The sequence below is a fragment of the Narcine bancroftii genome, chromosome 6 (genome assembly GCF_036971445.1).
Source record: "Narcine bancroftii isolate sNarBan1 chromosome 6, sNarBan1.hap1, whole genome shotgun sequence".
Classification (NCBI taxonomy): domain Eukaryota; kingdom Metazoa; phylum Chordata; class Chondrichthyes; order Torpediniformes; family Narcinidae; genus Narcine; species Narcine bancroftii.
This window is the reverse complement of record NC_091474.1, coordinates 21,992,375-22,018,854: the sequence shown is the minus strand read 5'-3', so window position 1 is coordinate 22,018,854 and position 26,480 is coordinate 21,992,375. Positions and strand designations below refer to the sequence as shown.

Genomic DNA, 26,480 nt, shown 5'->3' with positions numbered 1-26,480 from the left:
CACGAGTATATACGGCATATTTCCCATCATTGATTTGATTAACGGTGGTGTTCATTCCATTGTTTAAAATGGCTCCCATATGCTCAAATATAGTGAGTGCAGGATGATATGAGGAAGATACCAAGTGCTGGAATAAATAAAGAGTATAGTGAAAGAACATTTTGATCCTCGGTCCACAGTAACCCTACTATTACTCCTCTCACTGCAGGGGAGCAGACCTGTTGGCAATCAATGCAGATGGGAACATGCCTTATGATCTATGTGACGATGATCAAACACTGGAACTCATCGAGACAGCAATGGTTAACCAGGGTAAGATGCATCAGGCTGGTTGTGGAGGTGCCCTTATATTCCATGCTCACAATGGGCAGCATAGAAGAGAGCATCCAAACTAAACTGCCCCTGTTGACCTTTATGCACCATGTGAACCTTCTTATCAACCTTAGCAGTGACTCCTCTCTCCTTTTGCCTCACCTTTAATCAATCTAATGTGGTTCCACTCAACTATTCTGAGTGGCAGCAAATTTCACTTTCACTCTGGATAGAAACATTTCTTCTGATTATATTTATAGATAAAGACATTCTGTGGTATAGCACATGATTACCAATCAGGCTTCATGGGGAAAGACCTTCCAAAACAAACTGTGGTGGTGTAATGGAGTGAATGTCTGAAAAGTTCTTTGATGTGTAAAATGTCCATGTAATAATGTTAGTGAGTGACTAGGATGTAGCTAAAGGAACGATGATAAAAATAGAGCCATTAACTGGATGATAGTGTGACAGATTATGTTATATTTTATATTATATATAGATATGTTTTAAAGGAGATAAATAGTGGCAGGTTTTTTTAGTGTCGGTCACAAAAAGAGACCAACACTTCACAACACAGATCTCATTTAAAATGCTGGAGCTCTGCTCAAGCCAGACATTCCAGGCTCCGGATGCCTTTGCAAAAACTTTGAAGAATGCCTATAAGGACTTCACAAGAAAGTGTTAATTGAACATGCTGTAGAATAATGGATTATTGTTTTAGAAATCAATAGATAAATGGACTTGGAAGATTAGGTCCGGATCCGCAGTCTGTCTGAGTGCAGTTGGCTGTTCTAAGAGGATCATGAGGTTTTCTCCGAGTGAGAGAGAATTCAGTTCTACAGTTCAGCAATAGTAGCTGGAACTGGAACATGACAAGCTGGCAAGCTTGTGGAAAAACCCCATTTTGAAGATAGGTTGTGAGTTCTCAGTTCAGCCTGGTCAAAGCCCTTGTGGTCCATACAAGAGGAGATGGCTGGTTGTATAATGTTTCACTAGAAATAAGGGTAACATGAAGGAACTCTGTTGTGACCTGAAAGAAAGAGGTTATCATCTGGAAAACCCTGATGGGGCAAGTTTCGTCGGCAAGACACTGCGGTGGCTGATCGGAAGGAATCAGTTTATGTCCAACGAGCAACAAATCTCTCTCTGAAAACTGACAAGAACCTTCCTGAGCAGTAACCATTTATCTTTCAAGCACCAAAGCCTGGTGAAATTCATATTTGGCATCTACCAATCCCCATTGGTGCTGGATACCAGGCTTTTACTGTATATACTTTTAGAGAAAGGTTGAGTGGTCAGAGGAAAGGAATAGTGAAGATTCCAGCAATTCCTTTTGTTGGGATAGGACAAGTTGGTTGGATTTATAGTTGACAGCTTCTTCTGTACTTCCCATTCCTTTATGGAGAATGGTTTTGCTTCCCTCTGGTAGAAAATCTCATTGAATGGGAGTTAAGATCTGAAAAGATCAATAAACTCGTGTTTACTAACTTTGCCTGGAGTCACTTCAATTTTTTTCTTCTGTGCCCTAATATTGAAAACTTTTTTTGTCTTATCATAGCTTATCATCAGGCTACCCAACAAAATATCACCCATAATAAGAATTCCTAGGCAATCAGCTCCTCCTTGAGATTTAATGTGTCACAGAGGGAGGAGAATACACCCAGCAATTGGAAAGTTATTACATTCGCTATTGGGCTTGATCTTTGACAATCTTTCCATTTGTATGACCGCAGGATGTTCCAAAGTGTCACACAGCCAATAAATTGCAGTCATTGTGGGAATCATGTCAGCCAAACCATGCAGAGGAAGCTCCCACAAACAGCAATGTGATTGTGTCAAGATATTCTGTTTTAGTGATGTTGATTCATGGTTAACATTGGCCTTAACTCTGTGCATAACTCCCCTGTTCTTCCTCAAAATAGCACCATGGGAGCAGACGCGATATGGGTTTGAGCTGGCACCTCCTAAAGTCTGGAAGCTCACGAGTTACTAAAGCATTCCCAATCTGTGCAAATAAATAGAGAAACATTTCAACTGCATATGAGTAAAGATTAACTTTGCTTTTAAATAACATCTTTCACAATCGCAATATTTTCTAAAGCACTCTGCACCAAATGATATATAAATGATATATCATTGCTGCAGTGTAGAACTTGTGCCAGATGTGTTTGAGTTTTGATTGCCCACTGTGACTCCTGGACATCTATGGTTTCCTTTCTTTTACTGTTCAAACGTTTATTTTTATGGTCAAGATTGTTACGTTGTTCTCCAACATATCAGAGCAGGAAATTATAATATTTTAGTGAAACCTGAAAATCTGTAGATGTGCCAGACTTGCAGCATTCATAGGAGGTAAAGATATATTCCAGATGTTTTGAGCCTATACTTTGAAGAAGGGCTCAGGCCTGAAACATCGGGTGTATATCTTTGTTGCAAGATCTGCTGAGTTCCTCCAGCATTTCTGTGTGTTTTTATACAATCAACTGAAAAAGATTAGCGTATACAGAGCCGTTTTCATACCCACACTCCTGTTCGGCTCCGAATCATGGGTCCTCTACAGGCATCACCTATGGCTCCTAGAAAGCTTTCACCAGCGTTTTCTCCGCTCCATCCTCAACATTCATTGGAGCGACCTCATCTCCAACATCGAAGTACTCGAGATGGCAGAGGCCGACAGCATCGAATCCACGCTGCTGAAGATCAAACTGCGCTGGGTAGGTCACGTCTCCAGAATGGAGGACCATCGCCTTCCCAAGATCGTGTTGTATGGCGAGCTCTCCACTGGCTACCGAGACAGAGGTGCACCAAAGAAGAGGTACAAGGACTGCCTAAAGAAATCTCTTGGTGCCTGCCCCATTGACCACCGCCAGTGGGCTGATATCGCCTCAAACCGTGCATCTTGGCGCCTCACAGTTCGGCGGGCAGCAACCTCCTTTGAAGAAGACCGCAGAGCCCACCTCACTGACAAAAGACAAAGGAGGAAAAACCCAATACCCAACCCCAACCAACCAATTTTCCCTTGCAACCGCTGCAACCGTGTCTGCCTGTCCCGCATCGGACTTGTCAGCCACAAACGAGCCTGCAGCTGACGTGGACATTACCCCTCCATAAATCTTCATTCGTGAAGCCAAGCCAAAGAAAGATTAAGGTAGATATTATTATTGTGCATTGGTTTTAATAACAACAAGCAGTTATGAAACAAGTCACTCCATTAGTTGGAGAGTGAATGCCAGATATGGCTGCGTGTTGGGTGATAGGGGTCCCCAATGGTTTTGTGAGCCTGCTTTAAACAACTAACCCAATAAATCATGTTGCTGGGAGGGAGGGAGACACCAGTAATCCTCTCTGCTGCTCTTATGGTCTTGTGGATTAACCTCTGATTCAATGCCCTACAGCAACTGTTCCACACTGTGATGTAGCGGCTAGGAGCTCCTGTAGAAAACTGGTAAGATGGTGGCCTGTAGCCTTGCCCACCTCAGTCTTTTCAGGAAGTACGGTCACTGTTACGCCTTCCTGACAAGTGAGGAGATGATGTGTGTGAAGTTTGTGTTAAATATCATTGCTCTGAGTTTAAAGAAATGATTAGGCATTGAAGTGTATAGTATATATAATTCTGAGGGATTGACAGGCTATATATCATGAATTTAGCTCTCTTAGTTAGGGGCATATAGCAGGGGTGGCCAAACTGGGGCTCGCAAGCCACATGTGGCTCTTTGACATATAATGTGCAGCTTGCGAAAATATGTTGGCTGAGACAGGAATCGAGCGAGATGGTGTTCACAGTGGTAGTTTTAGTGGGTGTGGCTTGAAATAAGCTGTCTTGCGGCTCTCAAACATCTGAAGTTTATTATACCTGGCTCGTACATTAAATGAGTTTGGCCACCCCCATAATACAGGGTAGATTGTTCAGGAGTGCACTGAGGAAGAATTTTTTTTTGCCTTGGGATGATGTGGATCTTTACACTTTCTTCCCTGTGCTTAGAGGGCTGTGGATACTCAGTTGTTGAGTAGATTCGGGGATGACGTTAATATATTTCTTCCATTCTTCCAATCTGCTGGAGGAACCATTTTTCCCCAATGAAGCTGCTCAAACCACTGTGATCCTCCAGCAGATTGTGTTTCGCTTCAGATTCCAGCAACTGCAGTCTCCCATGTGCCACATTTCCTGCATTTGTAGAAATCAGTTTTACTCCTAATGCATTGCATAAGTTTCTCTATTATCTATGATACTGCAACAGAGACATCATTTTTTAAATTGCGAATGCAGTAGTTCCCACAGAAGTTGAACTCAAAACAATAAATGTTAACAGTTTATGAGAACATTGTGGGAAGTTATATAATGCAGAGGAAACACAAAAGACTGTAGACACCATGATTGAAGTCAAAGCTGGAGAAATTCAGCAGGTCAAACAGCGTGTTTTATATGGCAAAGATAAATATACATAACCAACGCTTCAGGCTTGAGCCCTTCATCAAAATACGAGCAAAATGTAGGCAGGTGCCCGAACAAAATGGTGGACGGGGTAGCTGGGCAGGGGGAGGAGCACAGGCCCACCCACAGGCAGGAGGTAAGAGGTGGATAAGGGAGCGAGCTCGTCACTTTGTGCGAAGGAAGGAGAAAAAAATGTATTTACAGAGTGCTTTTCACATCTTTCAGGACATCGAAAATATTTCAGGGCAAATGAATTACTTTGGAAGAGTAGTCATGGTTAAGTATGGAAAACAGCAGAGATTCCATAGCAATTCACCAAAATAGGAATAAGATCATCCGTTTGGTGAGGTTGACTGATGGATAATGCTGGGCGACCAGGAAATGAATGGGCATAGTACTTCTTTTAGCAGCATATTATGAATCCTGAGACAGCTCATGGGCCTTGCACTTGTAATCCCCCCTCCATACTGCACTGCACCCAGCATGCTTATGCAGAGGGGTTTAAATGCAGAGCATTCCAACCCGGAGGCAAGAGTACTACTGAAAAGTACTCAGAGCAGACACTATTGAAAGAAACAATGTTGTGAGATGGATAATTCCAGCAGCAGATGGCTGATAACGTGATGCAGCAGCTCAAGGGCCATAAATATGTAACTGTGAGCCTTTGGCTTCAGATATTTTGCTACCTTCGTGCCTGGCTTCTTATGAGAATGGAAGAAACCTACCAGCCTGTTCATCTTTGATAATTAAACAAATATTGCAATTATGTTTTACAGTTCTCCAAAATACATTTATTACTATGGTTTAGCTATATCTGAGTAATTTGGAATGGTGCAATGATGCAATTGTGCCTTTCACTGGAAATACTTTGCATGTAGCATTCATAAAAATATCTGCAGTTGTGAAAGATACTTTAGAAATATAAACCTCCCTTTGTGTACATATCTAGAATTGAGAGATTAGACTAATTTATGATATGAGTGTCCAACCAGTGTCTGCATTGTTCACTAGTGCTGGAATATTGTTGGATGGAACGATCTTTTTACCATTTATTTTAAGCAAAAACCTGATAGGTGAGCAATTGGTATGTAAATTAATCATTACTATTAATAATACATCATCTAAAAATTCAGGTGCTCAGGAAATGAAACCTTTGCAGCCATTCTGACAACCTGTTTTCAAAACTAGTGTGATATGATGCTCTATTGCGACTTTAAACCATTATGAGGCCATAGTCATGGCCAGCTCATGTATCTGATTTGCTGGGCAATATTCTGGTGTCAATTTTGTTATGTATTTATTTCCAGCTCATAAGGTTGTGGGTTGAAATATAATCCTGGGTCAGGGCTCAAAATCTATGGTTAGTGAGGGGTTGACGTAAATTTGTCAAGGGTTCCTCTTCCTAAGGAACTGACACATATATGTATATTTGTAGATATTAACTCTTTGAAGAGCAGATGTTTCTTCCATCTCTAGGCTGACATTCTTCACATAGACCATCATCAAAATCAATTGGTTAACTATTGATTTATCTTACTGCTTTACATGGGATTCTTTTGCCATGGGATGCCGTTCGTATCATATCTATCAGTCGAGGAGGAACAGCCCCTGATTTTCCGTCTGAGCACTCTCCAGGCAGATGGCGTTAAACAAAGAATTTTACGGGTCTCTGCTAACCTGCTAACCTGCTCTCCTCTCACCCCCTCCCCCTCCCCCTTCCCCCTTTCCTCTCTATTCACCTAGGCATCCCTCCCTTTGGTCACTGCTGTCCCCTCCCTCCTTTCTTCACCTATTCCCTCCTGCCTTTGCGACTGTACCTCCCCCCACCACCCACTCTTTTGTACGGGCACTTTTCCATACCTTGATGAAGGGCTCAAGCCCAAAATGATGGCTATGTATTTTTACCTTTGCTATATAAAGGACTCTAATTGACCTGCTGACTTTCTCCAGCATTTTGTGTTTTTACAATCAATCATTTGATTTTGGTCTTGGTCAGTGAACTTGAAAAATATGTGATGTTTTATTAGTATTTCTAACCTGAAGTTTGCATGAGTGACAGGTGATTGGTTGTTCCCCATACTGAGGTCAACAACCTCCAACTTAAAAACAAGTAAAGTAGCAGACGAACTTAGGCAGGAACAATGCTTGGGCTTCCCTGGTAGAACAGCAGTTCCCCTCTAATAAAACATTCCAGTTAGTAGCAATCGGAAACTCAGGATGATCCCAATTGGTTACACTTGACGTTTGATTGCTGTGTAATGTGGCTACAATCGGCATGCAACCAGCACCAATGAACGTTTATTTGCTTTCGCGATGCGCTTTGCAGTTTTTGGTTCACTTTTATGGTTGATCTCATGTACAAACTTCAGGTTGGCTATTACTTAGAGGAAAAAGATAGAATAGTATTTACCAACTTTATCATTAAAACTGCTAATTCTTTTCCTACAAGCTTCATAGGCCTAACTTGCACAAGGCACATTTTGTTTTGAACTTAATAAAGTGCCTCTGTTTTACTACTCTCATATGGTCGTGAGGAACAGATGGAAAATCATAATTTGGCCTCAAAGGCTAAATACTGTGCTGGCTAATGTGCAATGAGAGCCCTGCCAGGCAAAGTCTACAATCAAACCTTAGCTAGCTTGAGACAAGATGGTCATCAATTATTAACAGCTTGAATCTAGATTGTACAAGGGTCAGTTCAGCTGACCAAGATGTCCTCCTTAAAAAAAATCATGGATCCAAGCAATCTGAAATTAAAACTGAAAATTCTGGGGATATTCAATAGGTCAGGCACCACGTATGGAGAGAGAAACGTTTCAGGCGAAATTTCAAGATCACTGATTTCTCGCCTGGCCTTGAAATAAAGGTCCTTTAAATGATGATCAAATTTCTTGTCAGTCTCTTCAGGATTTGTTTGTGATTGGTAGTTATGGGATTTAACAAGCTCTCATCTTTAAATCCTCTTCAGGGATCACTCAGGAGAAAATTGACCAAATCCGCACAGCGATGGAGCAGAAGATGATTGTAGATATCACAGAGGCAGTTCAGCAGGGCAATGATCTCAATGCAAGAGATGCACAAGGAGCCACCTTGGTAAGTAGAGACAAGATGAAGATCATTGCGCTGTTATTTGTAGTTCATTTATTGACTCCTTTGTAATCAATGCTTACCTAACCACAATAGGTTACATGATAGAGAGCACCAGATTTAATGATATCAGTTCAGTGGGGCAAGAGTTAATGATACCAGGTCGATGGGGCAAGAGTTAATGATACTAATGACATGATGTGCTTTTAAGAGAACTTGGCCTGTTCTTGGAAAGCACCTAATCTTCAAGAAGTACCACATTATTCTTCAAGATACTGTAGTAAGAGTAGAAGGTTGGTAATTCCCTGGACCAGTATTGGTCTGCACATTAGCAGTTTATATGTCGTCCCTTGCCTTTTTCAATATCTTGGAATAATTACTTTTAATCCCCAGACATTATGATCTGAGGCCATTCACAACTTTCCACATAAATACCTGATACCCTACGGAGAGAAGATGTGTGGCTCATGCCTCCCTGTGGATCAAACCATCATTCAAAACATTGATGGTCTTATTAATATTAACAGTGCTGGGTACATGTCTCCAAAGTCACCTGAAATATCTCCAAACATCTGGACATCTCCAAACACAGGCTTGGTTGGCCAGATGCTGCCAAACACTATAACTAACCCAGTGTTGGACTCTCGTTTGCTACTGCCCAAATGTTGGGAGATGTTTCGATGACTTTTGGGACATATAGGAATCAACAAGATCATCAATGTTATGTTGATTTAAGAGGCTGAAGCCTAATTTCTGAATGTCAAAGCACTACTTAATCTAGAAAGGATTACATGCTCCAATACAACTTTTTTTTAAAATTTTTTTATTTTTCACACTATAAACCTCAATACAACTTTTATTGATGAAAGTTAATTTAAGAGGTGAGAGACAGACCAAACACAATAAGAATGAGACATCGAGAACCACGAGAACAGCAAAACACAAAACAAACTTCAATGTGTTAAATCCTAAACCTTATCAATTATGTAATAAAATACAAAAGTCTGCAGAAGTTGTGATTGTAGTCAAAACACAAAAATGGTGGACAAACTCAGCAGGTCTCGCACATCCATAAGAGGTGAAGATATATAACCAATGTTTCAAGCGCTTGCCTATTTTTTGCTCATTCATTGAAGAAGGGCTCAGGTCCAAAACATTAGTTTATACACCTCTAATGGATGCTGCAAGACCTGCTGAATTCGTCCAGCATTTCTGTGTTTTTACATTATCAGTTATATCCTTGCTTTGCCCCATGATCCTGTATAATCACAGTCTATTGCACTGTGGACTTGATGTGACATTTATGTAAGGCCTTGATCAAAAGAAAGCAAGGAGTGAACATGCACAAGCTCTTGCGTGAATAATGCTCCGCAGTTAATTCTCTCTGTGGGACGTTCTCATAATTAGTTCTCTCTTCTGATGATAACCACAAGATTCAGGAGCAGAAGTAGGCTATTCAGCCCATCGAGTCTGCCCTGTCGGTTAATCATGAGCTGATCCATTCTCCCACTGCCAGGCTTTCTCCCCATAACCTTTGATGCCCCAGCTAATCCAGAACCTATCAATCCCTGCCTTAAATACACCCAATGACTTGGCCTCCACAGCCACTTGTGGCAACAAATTCCACAGATTCACCACCCTCTGGCTGAAGAAATTCCTATGCATCTCTGTTCCAAGCCAATACCCTTCAATCCTGAAGTTGTGCCCTCTTGTCCTAGACTCTCCAATCTTTAAACATCTACTCTGTCCACGCCTTTCAATATTCAAAATGTTTCAATGAGATCCGCCCCCGCCCCCATTCTCTTAAATCCCAATTAATACAGGAATAGATTATTGTCCCATTGTTTCTTTGTGTAAGTGACTGATCACTTCATGTAAGATGTTTTTATCCCTGGGTAAAGATTTCAAATATTAAAGGGCATGCATTCAAGGTGAGAGGGGGAGAGTTTAATGGTGTATGGAGCAAGGCTTTTGTACGGGGAGTAGTGGGTGCTTGGAGGCAGCTCCCAAGGGTAGTAGATATGATAGCTGTGTTCAGGATGCTTGAGGAGACATATGAAACTGCAGGGAATGGAAGGATATGGATTATGTGCACCCAGAGGAGATCTAGTCTAATTTGGTATCATGTTGGGTGCAGACATTGTGGGCTAAAGGGCCTGTTCCGGTGCTGTACTGTTCAATGTGCCATGTCTCTTGTTTGTCTCTTTTTCAGCTACACGTAGTTTCTGCTAATGGTTTCTGCACCGTTGCTGAGTTACTGCTGGAACACGGAGCCAAAGTCAACCTCAAGGACCGTGATGGCTGGGAGCCACTGCATGCAGCTGCCTGCTGGGGACAGGTCAGTGCTGGGAGCTTCAGCTCTTGGTACATTTTGTATGCCAGTGGGTGTGTAACCATGATAGGGGTAAAAAACATCTTATGTTGGGTGGCACAGAGGTGCAGCAAGCAGAGCCATTGGCTCATAGCGTGAGAGCCCTGTTTTCATTTCTGATGTCCAGTGCTGCCTGTGTGGAGTTTGCATGTTCTCTCTCTAGGCATGTGGAGTTTCTCCCAGGTGCTCTGGTTCTCCATCCCAAAGACCTTGTAGGTTTTGTAGGCAAATGGCCTCTTTAAAAATTTGGTGAAGATTATAAATAACTTGGGACTAAACATAATAACAGATCTGAAAAGAGGCAATGTGGTTTATGAAAGGAAAATCACGTTTGACTAATCTGTTGAATTTCTTTGAGGTTGTGATGAGAGGATAGAAAAGTGGAAATCGGTGCCACATATGATCCCACACGAGATTGGGATAACAAGGTTAGAACACATGAAATTAGGGATATTGTACTCACAGGGACTGAGAATCGGTGTAAGAACACAAAGATGCTGGAAGAACTCAGTAGGTCTTGCAGCGTCCATAGGAGATAAAGATATTTAATCAACATTTGGTGACTGAGCCCTTTTTTTGTGTTCTTACAGCATTCACAATGTCTGCAGACTTTCTCGTTTCACTTGACTGAGAATTGGTTATTGGGCAGAAAGAAAGGAGTGCTAATAAATGGATCTTTCTCAGGGTGACATGTGACATGCTATGGGATACTTCAATGTGTAAAGCACAGTTATTTGTGGTTTGACCAAGGGCATATAATATCACATTTCCAAATTTGCAAATGACACCCTGCTAGTGAGATTCTGGAGAATGATGGAGTATATAGACTTGGACAGAATGTCGACAAGCCGAGTGGCAAGGATGTGGCAGATAGAATATTATGCGGTAAATGGTTTGCATGCAATTAAAAAAAACAATGTTGTGTTTAAATGGTGAGAGATTGGGTAGTGTTCCAGATCTCTACAATAAGTCCTCATACGACCTGTGGAAAGCTATCTCAGCAACAAAGAAGCAATTCCAGAGGAAGCTAGAGACAGAGACAGATACTCGCCACCTATGGCGGGGATTGTACATCCTACAAAGTAAGGGCGAAGTGGCTGTGATGCTTCACTACCAGATGAGCTGAACACCTTTTATGCCCGCTTTGAGGAGAACTCCACAGTGCCTGTGAGAATCCCTGCAAAGGCTGAGGATCCTGTGATATTTGTCTCTGAGGTCTACGTCAGAACATTATTTAAGAGGGTGAATCCTCGCAAGGCATCAGGCCCTGATGGCGTACCTGGCAGGGTAAAGAAAACCAACTAGCTAGAGTGTTCATGGGCATTTTCAACCTCTGACTGCTGCAGTCACGAAGAAGAGCAGAGTGAGTTATCTCAATGACTAACGTCCAGTAGCACTCACATCTGTGAAGAAATGCTTTGAAAGGCTGGGCATGGCCAGAATTAATATGCACCTAAATAAAGGACTGGACCCACTCCAATTTGTCTCTTGGCATCGTTGCTCCACAGTAGACGCAATATCACTGACTATCCACTCAGCTCTGGAACACTTGGACAACAACTCAAGATTACAGCTCAGCCTTCAACACCATTATTCCCTCATTGCTGGACAACAAGTTTTTGCATACCCTTCTGCAATTGGATCCTTGACTTCCTCATCAGAAGGCCACAGTCAATACAAATTGGAAACATACGTCTCCTCCTCACTGAAGATAAACACAGGTGGACTGTTCTACTCACTCCACATTCATGATGGTGTAGCCAGGCACAATTCAAATGCGATCTACAAATTTGCCGATGACACCACAGTTGTCCACAGAATCATGGATGGCAATAAGGAAGTGTACAGGAGGGAGATAGATCAGCTAATTGAGTGGTGTCACAACAACAGCCTTGCACTCAACATTAGCAAAACCAAGGAGATGACTGTGGACTTCAGGAGGAAATCAGGAGAACACGAACCAGTCCTCATCTAGGGGGTCAACAATGGATGTCAATATCTCTGAGGAACTGTGCTGCAACCTCCATGTGGATATAATCATGAAGAAGGCTCGCCAATGGCTATACTTTGTCAGGAGTTTGAGGAGATTCAGTATTACACCCAAAGACTCTTGCAAATTTCTACAGGTGTATTGTGAAGAGCATTCTGACTGGTTGCATCACTGTCTAATACAGAAGTGCCAATGCTCAGGACAAGAAAAAACTCCAGAAGGTAGTTAACTCGGCCTGCAACATTACGGGCACCAGACTTCACTCCATCGAGAACATCTACAAGAGGCAGAGTCTTAATAAAGCAGCCCTCTATCCTCAAGGACCCCCCACCATCCAGGCCATGCCCGCTTCGCTCTGCTACCATTGGGAAAAAGGTACAGGAGCCTGAAGACGAGCACTCAGCGGTACAAGGACAGTTTCTTCCCCTCTGCCATCAGATTCCTGAATAATCAATGAACCAAAGACACTGCCTGACTTTGTCTTGCACTATTTTTAATTATTTGTAAGGTGGTTTATAGAAATGTTTGCACTGGGACGCTGCCACAGAACAATGAATTTTGTAACTGGTTCATGACCATAAATTCTGATTCAGATTCTGATTCTAGTTTTGGGACTAGGTTTATTTGTATGCTTCTCTGATAGGTGAAGCAATTAATTAAGAAAACAAATGCTACAAATGCCTGTAATCCATGACTATGCTTTACAAAAATACCTTAGTCACGATTTTAAGTACAAATGACACTAAACACTGCAGACACTGCAAGCTCAAGAACTGCAGATGCTGCAATCCTGAGTGCAAAAGGAGCTGGGTGGGCTCAGTGAGCAGGCAGCGTGTATGGAGGGAAGTGGCCAGTCAAGCAGTTCAATCTGGGACCTTCATGTTTTCCACATGATATTTCATCTGGCATGTCCTGGCACCACTCACTTAGCTTACATTCCCTTAAAGCTTCTTTACATCCTCCTCCAGACTTGCCACTTGGTTTAGTATCATCGTGAATCATCCTGATCCAAAATGTTGCATGTTTGTTTCTCTCCACATGTTGCCTGATTGACTGAGTCCCGCCAGTTCCTATCTGATAAAAGGCTTGGCCTTTGTTTTAACTACAGGGTTATAAATCAGACCGAGGCTCTGGTGTTGAACTAGTAAAAATATTTCTAAGTAATAACCAATTATGTGCTGATTTCAAATCCACAATAAAATCAACTGTTTGTGAGTAACGTAACTCCCTCATCTGGTAGATCTCTGAAATGGCCAATTTCTTGAAAGATAAGATTTAAGATTCTTTTAGAGTTGTGTAATGGTAAAGAACATGTAATATTATATGAAATTGCCTGCTGTAAGGCAGACAAAGACTCAACGTTAGTGTCGCCTGGCACTCCTTACAGTAAGAGAGAAAGAGAAGCAGAAGAGAGTCTCTTCAGAGTCACTGAGTGCCTGAGGATTTGCCTCCAGTGCTCTCTAGCCACACAAACTCCTGTTTGATTCATTGGCATCCTGAGCTCCAGATCCAAACCTCCGACACGATCAGGAAGCCTTCAGCGCCCGAGGCCCTTCAGGCCTTGCCCTCAGCTCCCTTTCGATCCCCCGTTGCAATATCCTGGTTCCTATGAGCCAGTCTTCAGCAGCCTTCAGCCCATGCGGGTCCCCCTACCGCAAGGCACTAGCAGCCTGTGTGGGCCCCTCAGCCACTGAGCCACTTGCTGGTCTGCTGCTATGGTCACCATCCTGTAGGTTCACCTCCTCTATTTCTGTTTCTCAATGGGGGGGTGGGGGGAAACGTTCTCCCCATTTCTGATGCCCTCATGGCCACTGCCGAGCACAGGCACTTCCATCTTGGGGACACCTCTATAGTTGCAGGATTTTACTTGCAAACACCATCTGCTCCTTTAACAGGCCATTTAAAGCCTGCCCAGACATTTGGACCAGGCAATTGAAAATTTCGGAGCAACGTTGTGTCTCTGCACTCCACTCTTTCAGGCCTGCATTAACGGCAGCATTGCTGTTACACCAGCTCAGCCAACACCATTATTTTGAGCATTTATAAAGACCAAATGCCACTAACTGCTAGAACCCCCAACCTCATCATTGGTTTTGTGACTTTGTAAATTTGTAACGAACAAATGTTCATTTGTGTTCTATTGACATAATGAAAGAAATGTAAAATAAATCCATTAGTCAAATATGCCATCATGTTCTTGATAATGAATTTGATAAAGTCACATCTGTTTACTTTTCAGTCACACTCTCTGGTTCTGTCAAGGGTTCAGAGAGGAGATGGCCGTGCCCGTGACTTTTGTCCAAACACTGCTTGTGCACGTATTTTAATGGCCGTGATGCAGACAGCCTAAAACTAGCTTCGGTTAACAGAAAAATTTGTGACTTTCCTGACGCTTAGGATGCCCCAAAGTTTTTTTACAGCCCATGGAATAACTTTGAAATGCAGTGATTATTCTAGTGCAGGAAACACGGCAGCAATTTGCATAGAGCAAGTTCCCGCTGATGGAAATGTAACTCCTACAAATGGAAATGTGGTTTATTTTAATGCTATTAATTTAGGGTGAACGTTGAGCAAAACACTGGAGATAAACCCTCTACCTTTCTTGGCTGAATGCAGATGTCAATAATGTAGAGCACCTGAATCTTTTTTTAAATAATTTTATTTAGTTTAGAGATACAGCACGGTAATAGGCCCTTCCAGCCCACCCAGATACACTCCTGTGACCAGTTAATCTACTAACCTCCTCTATCTTTGGAACATAGGAGGAAACCAGAGCACCTAGGGAAAACCCACAAGGTGGTGGGAAGGACCTGCAAACTCCTTACAGACAGTGTTTGATTAGAAACCAAGTTGCCTTAACCACTAGGCTAACCACACTGCCCCCAAATGAGCAGACAGCATGAATATTTTAATTATACTTTCTATAGTTAATCCTTTGCCAGAGCTCACCCGATCGCGTAGTTTATTGTTGATGATAGAAGTCGCGGGTGTCGGCAGCATCCCGGGTTCCGGAGGCTGCACCCGTTCTGTTTCTGCTGGTGCGCACGCGCTATTCAGTTCAGTGGTTGGAGCATGCGCGGGGGTTCCACGGGTTTGGAGAGTCGTTCGCCTGCATTGACTGTAACGGCGGGATAGAAATGGTGGGTGAGTAGGGCTCCGATAGTTTCTGCTGACCATTAGCAACAACGTTACGATATTATCAGGAACGTCATCATTAGTCACGTTAGCAAGATGGTTACTGTTATCAAGTTAGCAAGGACGTTACTACAAACGATATATGTTACCACGGTATGAGTCCTTTTGGGTTCACTAATAAACAGTTTTAAAACACATCTTGGCTTCGATATGAATTTGTTCTAACGTGTCACAGTAAAGTGCTTTACTTAGCCTCTGAGTGGCTTTTTGTTATGGATCATAGTCACTACATTTTTGTCAACAGAAAATATGTAGCAATTTTAGTCAACAGAAAATAGCTGCATTTACGATTGAATTTGATTGAATGGACATTATTGGTTTGGAGCGATACTGAAAGCAATATGGTGGCCATATTGGAAATGCCAAGTGCAGGCCGCTGACAGCAATCCGCCTCCATCAGTCTGAGCATCGACCACAGAGGGATCCAGGGCTTCTAATCCTAGAGCAAGACATCCTGTGTACTCGCAGGCAGAGTCATTTGCTGAGAATCCCAGTGATCATGCTGCCGTGGTGGAAACTCGCTGGTTGACAGCAGCACATCACAGCCATCAAATGACATCTGTGGATTCCTTCTGCATATTTATTTAGTTCGAACACAGTTTGGATGTGCTGTCGCATGTCCATTGAGGACTGTTGAATTTGGGCTTGTGTTCTGCATGCTTGGTGCTTGAGTTCAGCAGACAGTTGGATGGAGATACGTAAAGTGGCCACTGCCACTGCCAGCATCATTGCTGTGTGTAGAGCTCGTCGAAAGAACCAAAGACTTGTTGATCCAAACCAAGGCTTTTATTAGCAAAAGACAGGAGCTCTTCACAGGTGGCCGACCAGTCCGGAATGATCCGACCTGGCTAGGGACACAACCCTTTAAGGCCCAGACGATAGGTGTGGCTTAGCTCTCAGCCAATCGCTGTAAGCACAGTCTAGATACAGTAACTATATACACTATGTACGTTGGTGATAGATCTGTACTATCACACTGTGACATTATTAAAACCACTGCAGAAGACATTGGAAATGGCTGAAGGTGTGTCACAAAATGGTGGTGAAGATCACTCTTTTTCAAGATTATGTACTAGTAACCTCTGGCCTTATGAAGAATGAAGAAAGAAGAGCTACGTGATATTGGAATATATTATGTTTGATTGTTATTTTATAATTGTGTAGTTATTATTTGAAATAATAATTAGGGGCCAGTATTGAGGAGTCAGAATTCACCTGATTGTTTAGTTTATTGTTGTTGACACTAGTTGCGGGTGTCAATGGCATCCTGGGGTCCAGAGGCTGCGCACATTCTGTTCCTGCTGGTGCGCACGCGCTATTCACTTGGGTGGTTGGTGCATGCACTGGGATTTCGTAGCCTTGGAGAGTCATTAGCCTGCATGGACAGGTATGGTGGGATAGAGATGGTGGGTAAGTAGGGGTCTGATATTTTCTGTTGACCATTAGCAAGGACGTTACAATATTATCAGGAACTATATCATTAGTCATGTTAGCAAGATGGTTACCGTTATCAAGTTTGCAAGGATGTTACCACATAAGATAGATGTTACCATGTTATGAGTCTTGTTGGGTTCACTAACAAACATTTTTAAAACACATCTGGACTTCAATATTAACTTATTCTAATGAGTCACAGTAAAGAGTCTAGTTAGCCTCCAAGTGGCTTTTTTTTTATTGATAGTAGTCGCTACAGCCTCAGAACTGCACAGGGGTGTTAGCCCAGCTATTTGTGGTCAAGTTTCTGGAGTATGTTTGAATTCACAATCTTGTAATTTGAACAAGGATACTATCAACCAGCCATTCTCAACAGGGGCCACAGCATAATTAAGGGGAGCCGTGGACGGAAATCATAGTTTTTATGTTATTTATGCAGTTGGGAGGAGAGATTAACTGAAGAAGGCAACTGGACTGCTTTAGAGGGAAGGGGGCCCATAAACTTTCAGCAGATTAAGACTGAAAGAATGCAGAGAAGATTTATTAGGATGTTGCTGGGACTTCAGGAACTGAGGCACAGGGAAAGATTAAACTGGTTAGATCTTTATTCCCTGGATCATAGAAGAATGAGGAGAGATTTGATAGAGGTTTATAAAATTAGGAGAGATATAGGCAGAGTAAATGCAACAAGGTTGTTTTCCACTGAGGGTAGGTGAGATACAAGACATAGGATATGGGTTAAGTGTGAAAGGTTAAGGTTAGGGGGAACTTCTTCTCATAGAGAGTGGTAGGAGTGTGGAACAAGCTACCAGCTGAGGTGGTGAATGTGAGCTCAATTTTAACATTTAAGAAAATTTTGACATGAATGGGAGGGGTATGGAGGTCTAGGGACTGGGTGCAGGTTGGTGGGACTTGGCAAAATAATAGTTTGGCATAGACCAGAAGGGCTGAAGGACCCGTTTTCTGTGCCATAAAGTTCTATGGTTCTAGTGGGACATAGCCAAAAATGGTTGAGAATGACTGCTCTAGACCAAGCTGAGGTCATCACAGTACACAATGTTTGAAGTGGCTGAGATAAATAACCGTTTGCAAGAGAGACAAAATGTGGTGAGGATGGGAATCTGGAGAGTTTATTGGGCATTTTTGCATTGAAGAGTTTGGACGGGCAAAGGAACATTTGCGACTTTCCTTGTTGTCACACTGACAAAACACAATCACTTTGTTTCTTTTTCTTCACAGATTCAAATTGCAGAATTACTGACAGCTCACGGCGCAAGTCTCAATGCCAGGACCTACCTGAAAGAAACACCAATCGGTTCGTCACAAATGTCGGTTAGCACCGCTTGACAGGCTAGGGCTGTGTCTTGAACTTTCTTGTTCCCATTGGAGCTGCCAAAAAAAAGGATCGTGGTCCATTTAGTTTAGCTTCTGCCTCTCTACTGGGTGCTTGGTGCAACGTTAATGGAACTGCCACTGAAAATCTATTGAAAAAATTACTTTTGTCGATCTGTATTTATCTCTTTTAGAGCTATTTCACAGATATAATTAGCTTCTCACAGCGTTCCACTGATTCTGCTTTTGAAAACACTCTCTTGTCAGACGTCCAGGATACAAATATGTTGGTTTAATATAGTATCTACTTCAGCTATTTAATAGACCCTGACTTTCCTCAGTATCTTTCAAAAGTCTATAAGCAGACCATAGGACCTAATTTCAGACTTATTGTCCTGAAGGAATTGACAAGCCAATGAATAAGTAAATATAATATATATTTCAATGCAATACATTTTACAGTTAATCATAAAATATTTGCATTTGTGGTCAAACATCTGTGGAGAGTCAATTATCTGAGCTACTTGAGCCAAAAATTGGAGTTCAGGAAAAGAAACCACATAAATGGTCAACTTCAGCTTTTTGGATCATGTGTAATTCTTCAAAGGGGGTTCTGTGGAAAATCTCTCTCACTGCTCCCCATCTGCACTCCCTGCCGCCCTCAAGCTCTACGACCACGTACTCACCCAGACTCGCTTACAAGGCCACGTGTCACTTTTTTGCCTGTTCATCTGTGCTCCTCCCCTTGCAAATTCTTCTCTCCCCAGCTGTTTAATTCAGATGCCTGCCTGCTTTTCATTGAAGAAGGGCTCTTTATGTCCTGTGGACACCACAAGACCGGCTGAGTTCCTCCAACATCTGTGGTTTTACTACAGTCACAGCGTCTGCAGATTTTTGTGTTTCACTCTGTAAAATTGAAATTTTTTGCAAAATTGCAATGCAACCAAGGCAGGCCAGATATATATATATGTGTGAGGTGATGATGCTTCTCAGTGTAAATTACTGGAAAAAGAGGAAGTATCACAACTTCAGAAGTTCGCTAGCCTGCAGGTCAGAGCAGAAACTAAAATTAGGTGGGATTTAGATTGTGGTGATCTCAATCACTAAGTAACATAGCACCTTTGGAAGACTACACAAAAGAGTATGGAAAAACAACCACCTGAGAAAACACACAAAGATCAGCGTGTACAGAGCCGTTGTCCTGTTCAGCTCCGAATCATAGGTCCTCTACCGGCATCACCTAGAATGCTTCCATCAGCGCTGTCTCCGCTCCATCCTCAACATTCATTGGAGTGACTTCATCACCAACATTGAAGTGCTCGAGCTGGCAGAGTCCGCAAGCATCGAATCCATGCTGCTGAAGACCCAACTGTGCTGGGTGGGTCATGTCTCCAGAATGGAGGACCATCGCCTTCCCAAGATCGTGTTCTATGGCGAGCTCTCCACTGGCACTGAGACAGAGGTACAAGGACTGCTTAAAAAAATCTCTTGGTGCCTGCCACATTGACCACCGCCAGTGGGCTGATATTGCCTCCAACCGTGCATCTTGGCGCCTCACAGTTCGGCGGGCAGCAACCTCCTTTGAAGAAGACCACAGAGCCCACCTCACTGTCAAAAGACAAAGGAGGAAAAACCCAACACCCAACCCCAACCAACCAATTTTCCCCTGCAACCGCTGCAACCTTGCCTACCTGTCCCACATCAGAATTGTCAGTCACCAACGAGCCTGCAGCAGACGTGGACATACCCCTCCATAAATCTTCGTCCGCTAAGCCAAGCCAAAGAAGAAAGAACATCAACAATGGAATGAGGGGATTTACATTTTCCATTGAAACTAGTTACCATTTCAGCTGTTAATAATTTCAAAACTGCCATCTAAAAATCTGGACTTCAAAGCCTGACAGCCAGTGATGACCACAATCGCAGGAACTTTTTTCATAGAGCATAGAACATTTGGGCATCTGCCCACATTTTGTCCATACCTTGATGAAGGGCTCAAGCCTGAATCGTTGGTTATATATCTTTATCTTTATAGAATGTCTTTGTATTCTATAAAGTACATCGTTTGACCTGCTGAGTTTCTCCAGCATTGTGTTTTTAATAGAATATTACAGCTCTGTACAGGCCCTTCATTTCCCAATGTTGTGGTGACCCATATTTTCCTACCAAATAAAACTAAACCTTTCCCACCTCATAACTGTCTATTTTTCTTTCATCCTTGTGCCTGTCTGTCTCTTAAATGTCCCGATTGTTCCAGCCTCTACCACCATGCCTGGTAAGGCATTCCAGGAACCCACAACTCTGTATAAAAAAGCGTACCCCTGACATCTCCCTAAACTTTCCTCCCTTCATTTTGTACAGATGTCCTCTGGTGTTTGCTGCTCTCAACCTGGGGAAAAGGGGCTGAAGTCTACGTTATCTATGCCTTTCATAATCCGTAGACCTCTGTTAAGTCACCTTTATATTTTAGCTTTGTGTTGTAATTTATATTCTACAGAAAATATCAATGGCCTGACTGAGAAGGGCCTCCTTGCCTGTCTTTCTGTGAATATTATCAGAGGATCTTTTTGCAGTAAAATTCTCTGCACTGCTGTTGAATAATATCAACAGCAATACGATAATAAACCAGGATTGGGAGATAGTGGCTTCTGTTTCCTGTGGTTGAAAGCTTTTTATAAAATTGCAGTGGCACCAAGGCATACAAGCTTTATTTTTATGCCTCAAGACAATGACGCATCTGAGTATAAATCACTGGGGAAAAAAAATGCAAAACTTGCAAAAATCACAACCTGAGATATCCCCAAAGTGTGCTTCAACCAAAAGAGGTCAACAGAAACAAATGACCAGGATACATTAAGGGCTAAATCGTCCGAGACACTTGAGGTGATTTACCTGGTCTTCTCCAAATGTGGTTCTGTAATCATAAGGTGATTGGGGTCCTGGTCTAATATCTCTTCCAGAAAATGACGTCCCTCAGGTCTGAACTGCCAAGTCCACTTGGATTAGAACCATGGAACATTACTGCACAGAAACAGACCTTTGGCCCTTCTATTCTGTGTTGATCCTTTTTTTTTCAACCTAGTCCCACTGACCTGCACCCAGTCCTTAGCCCTCCATACCTCTCCCATCCATGCACCTGTCCAAATTCTTCTTAAAATTGACCCTGCATTCACTTCTTCAGCTGGAAGTCCATTCCACACACCTACCACTCTGTGTGAAAAATTTATCCCTTTATGTTCCCCCTAAACTTTTCCCCTTTTACCCTTAATCCATGTCCCCTGAATTATGTGCTCTAGTCTCTGAGTGGTAGTTAAGCCAATAACCTGTAATCTCGTGAATAAAAAATGATTCTCAATGAGTTTTGTTACAGTTTATTTCAGTCTGTCTGAAATGGATACAGGAGGGAGATTGAAAACTTTATTGAATGGTGCACTGACAACAACCTCACACTCATTGTCACCAAAACCAAGGAGCTGATTATTGACTTCAGGAAGGGAAAACCAGATGTGTACAATCCAATGAGATAAGAGGTGGAGAGGGTGAGCAAATTTAATATCTTGGGAGTCACTATCTCGGAGGTTCTTTCCTGGACCCAACACACCAACAGCATTGTGAAGAAAGCACGTCGTGCCTCTACTTCCTCAGGAGTTTGCAGAGGTTTGGTATGACATCAGAAAACCTGGAAAAATTCTACAGATATGTGGTGGAAAGTGTGCTGACCGGCTGCATCACGGTCTGGTATGGGGACATCAATACCCCTAAGTGGAAAGTCCTGCAAAAGGTTGTGGACTTCACAGGCGAAACTCTCCGCCCCATCAAGAACATGTACTGGGAATGTTACCGACAGAGAGTAACAGCAATCATCAAGGATCCACACCACCCAGCACCTGCTCTGTTCTCATTGCTGACATCAGGTTCAGGAACAGTTGCTCCCCCTCCACCATCAGACTCCTCAACAATAAACTCAATCAGGGACTCATTTAAGGATTCTTATTTTGGTTTTTTTCCTCTCCCTATTGCATAGTTACAATTCTTTTTTGTTTACATGTATACGTATCTTCTTGAGTACATATTTTTCCACTACCAATTCTGCGTCACCCGCAGGAAAATAACCTTAGGGTTGTAATGTGATGCCATGTCTGTACTCTGACAATGAATCTGAACTTTGGATCATGTTAACTTTCCATTGCAGATCTGTGTGACGATGAAGAATTCAGAACTTTGCTCCGTCAACTCAAACACAAACATGATACCATCCAGAAGTCACAGGGAAAGCACAAGTCATCTCTGAGCAGGAGAACGTCTAGTGCTGGAAGCCGAGGGTCAGTGCCGTGAGACCTTTCCATTGAATCTTCTCATCCATGGTTACTCCTGGGGAGATAACTGACCTGCATAGTAACCTTCAGGAGATCATGCCTGTAGAGGCCTGAGGGAGTCAGAAACTTGAGCTAAAAAAAAAGGGGGCTTAAATCTTGCTTTCATTTCACTTTTTTTTCTCTCTTTGGTTCATATTGCATCTCTTTAAAATGCTCTCAGCCCCCAAGATAAAATCTGCCCTGTTAGCCTTGGAGCTAGACTCCTGTCTGTTTTCCATAATTCCTGGATCCAAATATAGTCCAGCTTCTAAGTCCTGGCTTTTTGGATCTTTGAAAATGTAGTTTAATGGACTTAATTACTTTTTGATTTGATTACAAATCCCATCTCATCAAACTGTTGGCACTTCACCCTGAACAGACACCCCTCTGTTTATCCATCTTGCAGGTAATGTTCCACCCTGGGAAAAAGACTCTATCTAAGCCAGTAATGCCCCTCAGGTCACCCTTCAGTTTCCAATGCCCCAGCAGGAGCAACTCAAGTTTAAATTTAAATTTAGTCATGAACCCCCGTGCCGCCCAAATACTCCAATTAACCTGCAAACCAATATGTTGTTTTTGGAGGGTGGAAGGAAACCGGAGCACCCGGAGGAAACCTACGCAGACACGGGGAGAATGTACAAACTCCTTACAGACAGCGCTAGATTCAAATCCAGGTCGCTGATTGTGCAATAGCATGGTGCTAACTGTGCTGCCCCCAACCCAAGTTCTTCCAACCTCTTTTAATGACACTGCCTCATTGTGAACCTCTACTGCACTTTCTCTAAATCCTTTACATCCTTCCTGTAACATGCCAACTAGAACTCACCCAATACTCCAGGTATCAAAATTTAATATAGCTGCAAAAGGACTTCTCGACTTGATTCTCTTTCACTCTCCTACCTGTATCCTCCTGTTAACCGGCGCTCCTCCCCAACCCCTTCCTTCCCTCACCACCATTATAGTCAGGCAGCGGGAGGCCTGTGTGTTAATGCAAGAACCAGGTTACTCCTGGTGAATCCATTTCACAGTCCCTGTTATGGGTCCAAACTGAGATTGATCCAATGGCAATGACACAGCTATCCTGTTTCCTTTCAGAAAAGTGGTACGGAGAGCAAGCGTGTGTGACCGGAACCATTTGTACAGGAAGGAGTGTGAGCTGGAAGCAATTATTTGGCAGCAGATGGGACAGAAGGAAATGGAGAAGGAAGGTGCAAGCAGTGATGGCGAGGATAAAGATTTGTCCAAAGATCAGGAGAACATCGTGCCGGTAATGATTTAAACTGGTTGGAGGTCCATTTGTCCTCCGAACCTGCTTGTCCATAAGATCCAATCTTCTTAGCTCAGTGGCATCACTAAGGCTGGTGTCATCCAGAGTGGTGACTCATGGTATCGCCACCCCCCCCCCCCCCGCGGTGACTCATGGTATCGCCACCACCCCCCCCGCCCCCCACCCACCATGGACCTCCTCCTGTACCAGACCAAAGTAATGCTTTTTGTATTAATGTTACTCACAGCTTGTAATTTCTGTTTATCACTGAATGTAATGGCGATAATAGTGAGATAAACAAGGAGCAAAATTAAAATTACACCTTTAAATTACAATATTATTTGCACAGCCTAAATGTATTTACATTTACATAGTTTCATGTGGTTAAAGTGATAAAAAAAATAAAATATAGAATAATATGTGATAAATATAGTTTTAAATTGCCATTGCCATTGGCCCATTTCCATTGGAGTTTTGAAACTGTGCACATAACGAGTCAATAGGTACAATTAAAACAGTGGTCTTCAAACTTTTTCACAGGCACCTATAGCACAGAGATTACTTCAGGTGGTACGTGAGTGGAAAGAAAAAGTCTGAAAACCACTGATTTAGATAAACTACCTAGCAGCACTATTTGGATAAAACTACCTGTGTACAATATTCCTTTGAGCTTTGAATTGCTAGAAAAATATTTGTAGTTCTCTGTTTTGCCACTAGATGGCAAGAGATTTTTGATAATGCAGTGCAGAGCATTGCCATTAATAGAAATAACCACCACATTCTGAAAAAAAATCATGGTGGATACTCAAATAGATCATGTAAAGCAAACAATGGGATAAGGAGTGAGCAATGATGTAGATTTTGTTTAGAAATGGTGCATAAAATAGTTCAAGGCAGCTCATGATTAAAGCACGCATTGGGCTTGGGCCTTTTAACCATGAGCTACCTCAATGTTCATAGAGTCTCCCAGCCAACTGTTCATCTACTCAGTGGAGACGGAGGTCCTTGAAGCTGCTGGTTCATCTAAATTCCATTTCAAATCAAACAGTACTGGTGCTCATTAAATCAGAGGCACTGTGAGCTTGTGAAGTGCCTTGTGAACACACCTCTGAAGAAAATTGAACCAGTGCTGTTTCAAGAGCAGTCTACAACACAGAGCACCGCAACACAGCAGGAACAGATCCTTGGAGCCATGATATCTGCACTGATCACCCTGCTAAGTTAAACAAAAGAAGTAAGACACGAAAATCTGTAGACACCGTGGTTGAAGTAAAAATACAAAATGCTGTGGAAACAAGTTAAACCAAATCTCTTCCATCTGGACGCTTCACACACCCTCCATTCCCTGCATATTTATCGAGTTTCAATCTCAATTTCTCCTTCAGTTGCCGATTAGAATTATATTATAAATTTAGAAATACAGCATGATTACCAGCCCATGAGCCTGTTTCGCCCAAATATACCAATTAACCTACAATCCCGTGCATTTTTGGAGAGTTGGGGGAAACTGGAGAACCTGGAGGAATCCCACAGGGAGAATGTACAAACTCCTTATAGACAACGCCAGATTTGAACTCAGGTTGCTGGTGCCATAATAGTGTTGTGTTAACCACAATCCTAACCGTGTCATATCCATTATGTTATGTTATGTTATAATGTTAATCAAATTCTTACTTGATATGATTGAACAGGTACTTCGAATTTTTTTTAAAATCAACTATAATAGTAAATTAAATTAAAAAGATAATGAATACAAAAGATAAAGCAATAATAAATATCACAGTTATTGTGCTAGAAAAAAAATGAGGTTACAAATTTTTTAAATTTTTTAAATTAATTTAGACATACAGCACGGTAATAGGCCATTTCGGCCCACTGGTCCGTGCCACCCAATTTAACCTACATCCCTGGTACGTTTTGAACAGTGGGAGGAAGCCTGAGCCCCCAGAGAAAACCCACGCAGACACAGGGAGGATGTACAAACTCCTTACCAAACCCTGGTCTGCTCCCGATCGCTGGTGCTGTAAAGGTGTTGCGCTAACTGCTACACCAACTGTGCTGCATGTGGAGACAGTCCTTTTGATGGGTTGGACTATTTCATGGTTTGTCTAGTAAGGGGAGGGGTGGGGGAAAGGTTCAAGAGCCTGATAGCCATATGAAAGAAACTGATCTTGAGCAGTGAGAAGAGGTGCTAACCAGGGTGATAGCAGTTCTTTATTATATTGGCTGCTTTCTTGAGGCAGCATCTCACAAAGATGTCTTCAATGGATGGGAAGTTGGATCTGGCTATGTTTGCTACCTATTCCAGCCTCGTTTGTTCTTGGGGACTGAAGTTACCAAACAAGGCTCTTATGCAAACTCTGTGCCGTAGTGTTCTATGGTTCCTTAAACTTTTAGCGGAGTCCTAAAGAAGCCATTGGCAAAAAAGGGTTGAGAATGGCTGAATAGAAGAAATAGGATTGGCCCGTTTCCATCAGCAGTGGGGTCAAAAACCTAAGGGCAGAGATTTAATATAATTGGGAGAAGGGTTGGAGGGGAGTTGAGGAAAATAAAATGTACCTGGAAGAAGGTGGCGATCTGGACCTCCCTGGAAGGATGGTGGATTGAGAGGTCCTTAGAACATTTAAACCATACTTGATATGTATGGACCCTATGTTTTACAGCATAGAAGCAGGCCCTTTGGCCCAACTTGTTCATGCTGACAA

At 42.5% G+C, this 26,480-nt stretch overlaps 1 protein-coding gene across 4 annotated transcripts in view; it reads left to right on the top strand.

Annotated features, from left to right (window-relative positions):
• Positions 1-26,480, top strand: part of LOC138735794 (protein phosphatase 1 regulatory inhibitor subunit 16B-like) — a 139,100-nt gene that overhangs the window by 107,065 nt on the left and 5,555 nt on the right. For all 4 annotated transcript variants that reach the window (XM_069884223.1, XM_069884224.1, XM_069884225.1 and 1 more), the window contains 6 exons: positions 209-312; positions 7,713-7,837; positions 10,044-10,169; positions 18,061-18,136; positions 22,346-22,475; positions 23,604-23,775. In XM_069884223.1, coding sequence (XP_069740324.1) covers positions 209-312; positions 7,713-7,837; positions 10,044-10,169; positions 18,061-18,136; positions 22,346-22,475; positions 23,604-23,775 — 733 coding nt within the window. The remainder of the gene's footprint in view (positions 1-208; positions 313-7,712; positions 7,838-10,043; positions 10,170-18,060; positions 18,137-22,345; positions 22,476-23,603; positions 23,776-26,480) is intronic.